General features: G+C 58.9%; 1 protein-coding gene across 1 annotated transcript; it reads right to left on the minus strand.

Moving 5' to 3' along the window:
- Positions 1–2,762: 2,762 nt before the first annotated feature.
- Positions 2,763–10,957, minus strand: LOC311199718 (scavenger receptor cysteine-rich type 1 protein M130-like; the record flags this gene model as incomplete). The annotated part of the gene is given in 11 exon segments (XM_084273853.1): positions 2,763–2,815; positions 2,939–3,253; positions 3,868–4,182; positions 4,506–4,820; positions 4,904–4,997; positions 4,999–5,145; positions 5,149–5,231; positions 6,017–6,157; positions 6,344–6,400; positions 6,518–6,652; positions 10,939–10,957. Coding segments are annotated over 11 exon segments (1,674 nt in total).
- Between the last annotated feature and the right edge of the window lie 496 nt (positions 10,958–11,453).

Here is an 11,453-nt window from a genome sequence, read left to right on the forward strand (position 1 = left end):
CCTCTCAATTTGGGTCTGGGGGCTTTCGCTGGGCGGGGAACCTTGCAGGTACCTGCAAGGTTGCAGTTGGCGGCCCGAGAAGCACTCTCCGGCCAACATGCAAAACGTCCAGCAATAGCTCCCAAACGAAAGGGGCCAGCAGCCAAAGACCTAGCTGGCCTGAAAGCCCCCCAGGGGGCCCACAAGCAGCCCCTCTCAATTTGGGTCTGGGGGCTTTCGCTGGGCGGGGAACCTTGGAGGTACCTGCAAGGTTGCAGTTCGCGGCTGGAGAAGCACTCTCCGGCCAACATGCCAAACGTCCAGCAATAGCTCCCAAACGAAATGAGCCAGCAGCCAAAGACCTAGCTGGCCTGAAAGCCCCCCAGGGGGCCACAAGCAGCCCCTCTCAATTTGGGTCTGGGGGCTTTTGCTGGGCGGGAAACCTTGGAGGTACCTGCAAGGTTGCAGTTGGCGGCCGGAGAAGCACTCTCCGGCCAACATGCCAAACGTCCAGCAATAGCTCCCAAACGAAAGGGGCCAGCAGCCAAAGACCTAGCTGGCCTGAAAGCCCCCCAGGGGGCCCACAAGCAGCCCCTCTCAATTTGGGTCTGGGGGCTTTCGCTGGGCGGGGAACCTTGGAGGTACCTGCAAGGTTGCAGTTGGCGGCCCGAGAAGCACTCTCCGGCCAACATGCCAAACGTCCAGCAATAGCTCCCAAACGAAAGGGGCCAGCAGCCAAAGACCTAGCTGGCCTGAAAGCCCCCCAGGGGGCCCACAAGCAGCCCCTCTCAATTTGGGGCTGGGGGCTTTCGCTGGGCAGGGAACCTTGGAGGTACCTGCAAGGTTGCAGTTGGCGGCCGGAGAAGCACTCTCCGGCCAACATGCCAAACGTCCAGCAATAGCTCCCAAACGAAAGGGGCCAGCAGCCAAAGACCTAGCTGGCCTGAAAGCCCCCCAGGGGGCCCACAAGCAGCCCCTCTCAATTTGGGTCTGGGGGCTTTCGCTGGGCGGGGAGCCTTGGAGGTACCTGCAAGGTTGCAGTTGGCGGCCGGAGAAGCACTCTCCGGCCAACATGCAAAACGTCCAGCAATAGCTCCCAAACGAAAGGGGCCAGCACCCAAAGACCTAGCTGGCCTGAAAGCCCCCCAGGGGGCCCACAAGCAGCCCCTCTCAATTTGGGTCTGGGGGCTTTCGCTGGGCGGGGAACCTTGGAGGTACCTGCAAGGTTGCAGTTCGCGGCCGGAGAAGCACTCTCCAGCCAACATGCCAAACGTCCAGCAATAGCTCCCAAACGAAAGGGGCCAGTAGCCAAAGACCTAGCTGGCCTGAAAGCTCCCCAGGGGGCCCACAAGCAGCCCCTCTCAATTTGGGTCTGGGGGCTTTCGCTGGGCGGGGAACCTTGCAGGTACCTGCAAGGTTGCAGTTGGCGGCCCGAGAAGCACTCTCCGGCCAACATGCAAAACGTCCAGCAATAGCTCCCAAACGAAAGGGGCCAGCAGCCAAAGACCTAGCTGGCCTGAAAGCCCCCCAGGGGGCCCACAAGCAGCCCCTCTCAATTTGGGTCTGGGGGCTTTCGCTGGGCGGGGAACCTTGGAGGTACCTGCAAGGTTGCAGTTGGCGGCCGCAGAAGCACTCTCCGGCCAACATGCCAAACGTCCAGCAATAGCTCCCAAACGAAAGGGGCCAGCAGCCAAAGACCTAGCTGGCCTGAAAGCCCCCCAGGGGGCCCACAAGCAGCCCCTCTCAATTTGGGTCTGGGGGCTTTCGCTGGGCGGGGAACCTTGGAGGTACCTGCAAGGTTGCAGTTGGCGGCCGGAGAAGCACTCTCCGGCCAACATGCCAAACGTCCAGCAATAGCTCCCAAACGAAAGGGGCCAGCAGCCAAAGACCTAGCTGGCCTGAAAGCCCCCCAGGGGGCCCACAAGCAGCCCCTCTCAATTTGGGTCTGGGGGCTTTCGCTGGGCGGGGAACCTTGGAGGTACCTGCAAGGTTGCAGTTCGTGGCCGGAGAAGCACTCTCCGGCCAACATGCCAAACGTCCAGCAATAGCTCCCAAACGAAAGGGGCCAGCAGCCAAAGACCTAGCTGGCCTGAAAGCCCCCCAGGGGGCCCACAAGCAGCCCCTCTCAATTTGGGTCTGGGGGCTTTCGCTGGGCGGGGAACCTTGGAGCTACCTGCAAGGTTGCAGTTCGCGGCCCGAGAAACACTCTCCGGCCAACATGCCAAACGTCCAGCAATAGCTCCCAAACGAAAGGGGCCAGCAGCCAAAGACCTAGCTGGCCTGAAAGCCCCCCAGGGGGCCCACAAGCAGCCCCTCTCAATTTGGGTCTGGGGGCTTTCGCTGGGCGGGGAACCTTGGAGGTACCTGCAAGGTTGCAGTTGGCGGCCGCAGAAGCACTCTCCGGCCAACATGCCAAACGTCCAGCAATAGCTCCCAAACGAAAGGGGCCAGCAGCCAAAGACCTAGCTGGCCTGAAAGCCCCCCCAGGGGGCCCACAAGCAGCCCCTCTCAATTTGGGTCTGGGGGCTTTCGCTGGGCGGGGAACCTTGCAGGTACCTGCAAGGTTGCAGTTGGCGGCCGGAGAAGCACTCTCCGGCCAACATGCCAAACGTCCAGCAATAGCTCCCAAACGAAAGGGGCCAGCACCCAAAGACCTAGCTGGCCTGAAAGCCCCCCAGGGGCCCACTAGCAGCCCCTCTCAATTTGGGTCTGGGGGCTTTCGCTGGGCGGGGAACCTTGGAGGTACCTGCAAGAGCTGTGCTGAAAGGCTGGGTGTGCAGGTCCTAGAGAACCTCCTCTCTGACACCCCGGGGTTGTGTGCATGTGTGCAGACATCCTTGGCACATCCCACCCACACTGGCCCTCCTGTGGGGCTGCTCCTTCAGGGGTGGCCAGGCAGGAGCCCAGGGCCCTGCTCGGGGCCACGGGCAGGACAGTGCAGCCCCCGGGAGATGCTCACCCGAGCAGTTCACGGCAGCGTCCTCCTTATGCCAGCAGGCGCCGCTGTCCCCGGGCCGGGCCCAGCAGTGCTGCAGAGACGGCTCTGTGCCCCGGCACTCCAGCTGCTCCAGCCAGATGGGGCCCGTCCCCTTCCCAAACGCCGCCTCGCCCATGGCAGACACTGCAGGGCCACAGCCCAGCTGCCGGCACGCCACCACCGCGTCCAGCATGTCCCAGGAGTCGTCGCACACCGTCCCCCAGGAGCCGCGGTGCCAGACCTCCACTCTGTCCCAGCACCCGCTCTCGCCTCCCACCGCACGGATCTTCTCCCTGTCTGGAGAAGGCAGAAACCCCTCAGTGCACCAGGGCAGCAGGCAGAGCCCTGCCAGGGGACAGAGGCCTGCAGAGGAGCAGCTACCTCTGCAGCTCGTGGAGTTTGGGCATGTGGGATCCAGGGCTGGGGCCTTTCCTGGCTGTCTGACTGTAGAAGGAAATGCCATGGTGAGGGGCTGCAGCAGGCGGGTCGTGTGGCAGAGAGCGGGGCTGAGTTCTGCCTGTGCATCCCTCTGCCACCGTGCTCAAGGGAGCAGCTGAACCCCGGTCACTCAGGGGACACACCCGGCAGTGTGGGGGACCTTGACTGCTCAGCCCCCAAGGGAGCCTGGTTCACAGAGGGCAGGATTGGGGACACTGCTTGGAGCCCTGATGGGTCTCTGTTGAGACCTCTCCTGCAGACACCTCTGCCTCCCCCAGGCTCTGCTGGCAGCCTGGCTGCCCACTGCTGCTGAATGTGTGGGGTCTGAGAGCTGAAGGCTCCTTTGTGCCACCACCAGCAGCAGAAGGGTCTGGCATGGAAAGGAAAAGCCCCTGTGGGCTCTGTCTGTGTCTGACATTGCCCAAAAGGGAGCAGGAGCTGGGGATGCTGGTGCCCAGGTGGCTCAGAGTTACCCTTGCAGGTGATGTGGGTCTCATCACGCAGGTCGGTGCAGGACTGTGGGTGCCAGGGAGTGGAGGGACACTGCCAGAAGGAGCTGTCACTCTCCCCACACTCCACACGATCCAGCCAGGCAGGGCCACGCAGCGTTCCGTAAGAACGGAATAAATCCAAGGATACTGCATCCCCACAGCCCAGCTCCTTGCATGCCAGAGACACCGTTTGGAAAGGCATTGAGTTGGAGCAAACGCTGCCCCAGGTCCCGTTATAGAAAACCTGCAGGTGCCCGGAGCAGCTGTCGTTCTTCTCCAGCCTCAGGGCCACAAACTCTGGGAGGAGAGACACCAAAAGGAACAGGATGGTGCAGGGATGTAGGATCAGGTGTGCCCCTGAAGCCCCCAGACAAGGAAAATGCATGGCCAGTCGCCCTGATAGTCCCTGACAGACAGACAACCCTCTCCTCCCCGCTAACCCTCGGGGAAAACTCCCCAAAGTTGCCATGTGGGACAGAGAGGACCTGTACGTGGGTGTCCCCATGACGGCCTTGGGCAAGGGCTCAGTAGCAGCCAGGGACAGCCTCGGCCATTGCCGGCTCTCCCCTTGTCCCGACCTCCCCTGTCCCTGGGCTCCCAGCACAGCTCCCAGCACAGACCTGAGCAGACGACTCCGGCGTCCTCTTTGTGCCCGCAGTCGGGCTGCCCCCAGGGCCGTGCTGGGCAGTCCCAGAGAGCAGCTTCGGCCCCCGAGCAGCTCACGCTGCCCAGCCAGACCTGCCCGGCACCTTCCCCGAAGGCAGCAGAGCCAACGGCCTCCACCGCCCCTCCGCAGCCCAGCTGCTGGCAGACGACTGCGGCGTCGGGCAGGTCCCAGCCGTCATCGCAGACGCTCCCCCAGCTGCCCCGGTAGTAGATCTCCACTCTGCCTGCACAGCGCCCGGGCCCGTTCACCAGCCGCACCTGACGGCTCCCTGCAGCAGGAAGAAGCCCAGCTGCTGTCAGGGGATGGTGCCCACCCAGCCCAGAGCCTGGGGGTCCCTGCAGTGCCACTCACCCCAGCAAACGACCCCCACATCCTCGGCAATCCCAGCTGCCAGCGTGCTCTCGGGCAGGGAGGTGTTGCAGAGGGTCACGTTGGGCTCATGCCCTTGCGCACCGCACCCCTCGCAGCCCCACAGGACCTGTCCCTCTCTCAGGCTTTGGGGGGTTGTAGGCTCTCTCTGCCTCTCCACACTGCAGCTGCCAGCACACCACGCTGGCCTCCTGCACATCCCACTGGTCATCCAGGACTCTGCCTCAGGTCCCGCGCTGGAAGATCTCCACTCGCCCGTCACACCGGCTGCCTCCACCCACCAGCCGCAGGGCCCCGGAGCTGTCTGAGCCTGGGAAGAGCAGCCATGGCCCAGCCTCAGCAGCACCAGAGAGCCCAGAGACCTGCAGTGCCTCTCCAGTTTCTAGAAACCTCACAGTGCCTTAGAGCTCTGCTACCTGCCTCAGGGCTGTGCAGTGAACTTTAGGAGCAGGGTTGCCCATGGTCCTTGAGCTCTCCTGGGCAAGACAATACCCAAAGCCTCCCTGCTGAGGCAGATGGAGCAGCTTCCACAGGAGGGAGGACCAGATGGTACAACGGGAATGGGCAGAAGTGGGACAAAACTTGCTCATCCCCAGCAGTAGCAATGCTACTGCTGAGCCATGGGGCACCCCACACATCTTTGCCCCTCTGCACCCCTGGGTTCAGGGACTGGGAGCTGGTTTGACTCTGAGCCTGCCAGTTTCCCAGGAGGACAGAGATGTCTGACCCTGTTCAGTGTCAGCTCTCCCACCTCAGAGCATTCAGTTGGAGCAGATCAAGCTCTCCAGATCACTCCAGGTGAAGGGAGGTTTTCTCCAGGGAGAAGCTCACCCTGCGCCCACCATGGGATCCCTTGCTTTGGGTGGCCATGTCACACCCCAGGGGAAAATGGGGGTCAGACGCTGTTTTCCCAGCACTCACCTGAGCAAATGACAGCAGCGTCCCTGTCGTGGGAGCATGGGGAGGCTCCCAGGGCAGTCACTGGGCACTGTCCCAGCTGGGCTTCAGTCCCGTCACAGTGGAATGACTCTCTCCAGGTGGGGCCGGTGCCTCTCCCAAAACGCCCTCCTCCAGGAAGGGACTCAGCAAACCCACAGCCGAGGTGGCGACAGAGAACGTGGGCGTCCAAGAGGTCCCAGTGGGAGTCACAGAGGGTGCCCCAGGTCCCCAGCACCTGGACCTCCACCCGCCCATCACAAGCCATGCTGCCATTCACCAACCTGAACCCTGTGTACTCTGGGGACAGAGGAAGAGGAGAAAAGGGTCGTTGGTGCTCTTCACCGCCTCCTTCTGCTTTCTCTTAAGGCTGCAGAAAACTACATCACCCCTCCTGCCTTCAAATCCGGTTGTGTGTCCTGTCCCCATCCTGCTCCCTCCCACCAGCTCATCCTCAGCATTTAACACCCCACCCTGAGTCCTTACTTGTGCAGATGACACTGGCATCGTTGGCGTGGGTGCAGGGTGGGTCCTTGTGGGACCCTGTGGGACAGAAAACCAGATAGGATTCATTCCCCAAACACTGCAGCTCTCTGTCCCAGATGGAACCAACACCTTCTCCAAAATGAGCTGCCCCAGGGATGGACAGGGCTACCCCACACTGCAGCTCTTCACAGACCACGTCAGCGGCTTTGGGACCAAAGTCTGAGTCACAGACAGTTTTCCACTGGTTCTCATCATGGATCTCCACTCGTCCTGAGCAGGGGCTGTCCCCTCCAACCAGCCGCACAAACCCTGGAACAAGCAAAGACCCCTGAGAGTTCCCAGATCCCTCTGGCAATGTCCTGAGCATGTCTCACCCCATCTCTCACCTGGTTACAGGCAAAGAGTCTCAACCATTCCAGCAGCTCCCAGTGGGTGCTGATGGCACAAACACACCAGAGCCCCTCCCTGCTCTCCAGAAATCAGCACAGCACTGGGGGCTGGCTGTTCTCCCACAGCCACAGCCACAGGCACTGCTCAGATAAACTGCTGCTATTCTGGAGACCCTGGGCTGCTGGGCGCAGGCCCCAGGCCCTGATGTACCCATTGGTGATGGGCCCAAGGAGATGGGCTCAGGTGCTGTTGGCTATAGTAGCCAGTTCTACACTACCAAGCTCAGGGCCAGTCCCAGGAACCCCTTGGAGCCACCAGAAATGTCCCCCAGTCCCAGAGGGTTCTGCAGTGTGGGTGTACCCACAGCCACTGTCAGCACCAGCCCCCAGCTCCAGCACCCACCCAGGGAGGGGTCCTCATCCAGGGCAAGAGCGAACCACAGGTGTGCACAGCACCCATCTGCCTGCTTTAGGCACCCACAGAGGGTGGGCTGAGCCACAGCAGGGGTCAGGATGTTTTAGGTTCCTGCTGGGCTTTACTTGGGGACCAGGGTACACAGGAATGAGAATCCCAATTCAGCAGTGTGACCAGCTACACCGGGTCCTTCTCCAGTACCCCCTTGTTGCCCTGAGGGTACAGCCAGGTCCCCTCCCCCATCCTGGCCACAAAAGAGGGGAATGGGCTACACTCTTACCTGAACATGTCACTCCAGCATCCATTCTGTGATCACAAAACTCTCGAACCCATTCTGTGTTTCTGCACTCAGACAGGGCAGACTCAGTGCCATCACACTCAACACCATACATCCAAATGGGGCCAGATCCTTGCCCAAAGTGTCCAAATTCATGAGCTTCAACAGCATCCCCACAACACAGCTGATTGCAAACCACTGCAGCATCAGTCTTGTTCCAATAATGACCACACACAGTCCCCCACTGCCCCTGTTGTTTCACCTCCACTCTTCCAGCACAGCGTCCACCACCATTTTCCAGCCTCACCTCTGCAGCCCCTGCAAGCACAAACATGGGAACCTTCAGGAGAACACTGAACACTAGACCACATGTCTGGAGGTTATTCCTTCCCAGGAACCAGTGTGTATGATGTACCCTTCCATGCTGTCCCCAGGGCAGTGTCAGGCTCACATTTGTCCCCAAGGCTTTCACCATGCTGGAGGTGCTCTGCTCAATCCTCACTGTGTTATTCACAACCCCACAACCAGCAGCTCCTCCTCCAAACCCAAGCACCACCTTCCCCTTCCCACCCATATACTGTGCCTGGATCTTCACAGGGCACAATCTCCCCACAAGCCCAGACCCCCCTGCAACAGTCCTGTGCCCTCAGACCCACAGGGAAAGGCACAAATTCAGTTGACTTGAGCACTGTCTGCCCCCCATCTCAGTGGCACCTCCAAAGACACCCCATTCTCAGAGATATCTCGATGTTCCCATTAGTGCCAGCTGACCCTCTCTGTGGGACCAGGATGCTGCACTTACCCCTGCACAGATGAACCCAGAGCAGCAGCCACAGCACCCGAGGGGACAGGAGTCCCTCCATCCCCAGCCTCAGTCTCCTGTCCTGCTGGAACAGCCCTGCAGCACCACACTGCCTGTCACAGCTCCTGGGGACCCACAGAGACAACAGTGATGAAAGGGTAATATATCTCTGTAGATGCAGACCCAGCTGCATGAGGAGCCAATCAAAGCAGCAGCACCTTTTTAGTCGTTATCGGGAGGTATCTCCCCTCCGACACAGCCCAGCCCTCCAATGAACTCCTCCAGCTCCATTCATGACCATATATGAGGGACACAGAGGTCCCGCTGCGCATGTCACGGTCACTGTGGCAGGGGATCGTCATGGGACAAGCTGGGTGTGGAGGAGAAATGGGTCTGTCCCCGCTCGGTCCCTGCTGGGGGCACTGGGAGCAATGAGCATCTCCTCTGCTGGGCTCATCCAAGAACCCAAGGCCAAGAACATCCAGGCACCGCCAAGCAGTGGGAGCCACAGAGCTGGGACTGCTGCGGGTCTGTGTCAGGCTGGAAAGGAAACAGCCCCTGCTCCTGCTCCAGCCCCGCTGTGCTGGGAGCAGCAGCTGCGAAAAGCCCTTGGCCAGGGCCAGAGCTCCACCCCAGGAGTGCTGGCTGGCCCCTTCCTCCCCGCAGAGCCCCATGGCGGGTCCCTCGCAGGAGCCCGGGCTGGGCCATGTCCCTGCCCTGGCAGCAGACACGCAGCCCAGGGGCTCAGCCGTGTCCCTGGCTCTCAGCGTGTCACCCAGGGGCCGTTATTCCCCCCGGGCAGAGCGGGAGCTGGAGCCTGCAGGTGCACAAACCACAGCCCACGTGGCCTGGCAGCGCTCGCCCTGCTCCCCCCGGGCAGGCAGCCTGTGGTTTCCTGCTGGCACCGTGCCCAGGCACATCCCTGCAGTGCCCTGAGACAGCCCCAGCCCCACTGCTCCAGCCAGGGCTGCAGCTCCTGAGCCCTGGGATGCCCCTCTGATGCACAGGGCTGCTCTGCACCAAGCCCATGGCTACAGGCTGCCCTCGGCGATGTGACCTCACACCCTCCTGCTGCCACCGCTCTCTGCGCCTCAGTTCAAGGGATGGTGACCTCACTCACGAGTCACTGTGTCCCACGGGTGTGTGTGCTGTGTGCAGGCTTCTGGTGATGATGGTTCTTCCTAAAAGCCATATTTGGGTGAGGCCTAACTCTGCTTTTGATGACATCAGAAGGACCCCCACAAGCCATATGCCTTCTCTTGGCATCGCAGCTACTCCAGCACCAATGAAATCACAATGTCACACACAAGCAATGTGCACACTCCTGGCCTATCCACCCCTCGGGCAAAGGTGATGTCACAGCATCTACCACTGCCATGTCCCCATTGATTCAATGAAATATAATAATGGTGAGTCAATTGATATAGATTTAGCTTAAGATACAAATAATATAACTTTAATATAAGAAGAATTTGCATGTTTTAAGAATAGAAAGAATTTGCATGTTTTGAGAGTAGATTTGTTTTGGATTTCAGTAGGATATGGTTGTACCTGTGATTTAGAAACTATGGAGAAAACTGCAAAGAGCACATGCTGAGAGAGAAGACATCCAGCCTTCATCCCTGAAGACCACCAGAAGACCCCCTGAGTGTCACTGAGCATGCTCTATCTGGGAGGAGTTAATGTAAATGGCTTCCTGGAAGTAATTTGCATAACCCTGCCTTTCCTTAGAAATGTACTGACTGTGTATATGGATACAAGTGCAATAGCAGCTGAAATAGATTTAACTGCTTTCCACATGCTGATCCTTCTTTTATAACGAATTAGAGCCAGTCCTAAGCAAAGTGCATGAGAGAGAGCAGAGGGGATTTGTCGGCACCGCTCAGGTACAACCTCCAGAGCTCTGTGTGGCTCCCAGCTGTGGTCAGGGTGTCCTACATGATCACTGAGTGGCAGGATGGACTGAGACGAACACTGTTTTCAGCGACGTTCTTGCTCGTGGGAATGAACCAGATGCTCCTGGACCCTGCAGCTCAGGCAGTTTAGTTGGAATAAACTTTGGAACTGAAATGGGTGTTGGGTGCTTTTTCCCCTCCGTGTTTTAAAATGCAAACAGGAAAGTGTCATAGTGTGGAGACTCCCTTCTAAAGGGAACAGAGGGCCCAATCTGCTGGGCTGAGCCTCATCACAGGGAGGTCTGTAGTCCTCCTGGAGCTCAGATCAGGGCTGTTACTGAGAAACTCCCCAGCCTGGAGCAATCACCAGACTATTACCCGCTGCTCATCTTCCAGGCAGGGGGGAAGGAAGCTGCATCCTGTAGCCTGAAGGGATTGAAAAGAGGCTTCAAGGCCTTGGGATAGTTGGTGGAAGACTCTGGGGTGCAAGTTATTTTCTCTTCCCTCCTTCATGTTCTGGGAGAATACATGGGATGTAATAGAAGTATCATGCCTATAAATACATGTCTCAGAGACTGGTGCTACAGGCAGGGTTCTGGCTTCTTTGGTCATGGCTTATTTATTACATACCAGGCCTGACAGGGGTATGTGGGAAGAGCTTATCATCCAGGGGGAATAGGGTTCTAGGCTTGCTCCCTCAAATGCCTGTACAGCAATACACACAGGATGGGGAATAAACAGGAGGAGTTGGAAATCTGTGTGTGCTCAAGGGGTGATGTTCTAGTTGCAATTACAGAGACTTGGTGGGACAACTCACATGACTGGAGTGTGGCCATGGTTGGCTAAGTCCTCTTTAGGAAAGACAGGCCAACAAGGAAAAGAGGTGAGAGTTGCTCTTCCTGTGAAAGAACAACTGGGATGTCTTGAGTTCTGTCCAGGGGCAGCTAAGGAACGAGTTGAGAGTTTGTAGGTGAGAATTAAAGGACAGGCAAGCATAAGTGATACCGTTGTGGGTGTCTATTACAGGCTGCCTGATCAAGAGAGCCTTCCCCTCATCCATTTACCCGCTTAATGGACACAGGGAAGGCTGTGGATGTGTTTACCTGGACTTCAGGAAAGCCTTTGACACGGTTTCTCACAGCATTCTGACTGAGAAACTGGCTGCCACTGGCCTGGACAGGGGGACCCTCAGCTGGGTTAAAAACTGTCTGGATGGACGGGCCCAAAGGGTGGTGGTGAATGGAACCAAATCCAGCTGGAGGCCGGTCATGAGTGGCGTCCCCCAGGGTCAGTCCTGGGTCCAGTCTTGTTCAACATCTTTATCAATGACCT

Source organism: Gallinula chloropus, assembly GCF_964237585.1.
Source record: "Gallinula chloropus genome assembly, chromosome: 21".
Taxonomy (NCBI): domain Eukaryota; kingdom Metazoa; phylum Chordata; class Aves; order Gruiformes; family Rallidae; genus Gallinula; species Gallinula chloropus.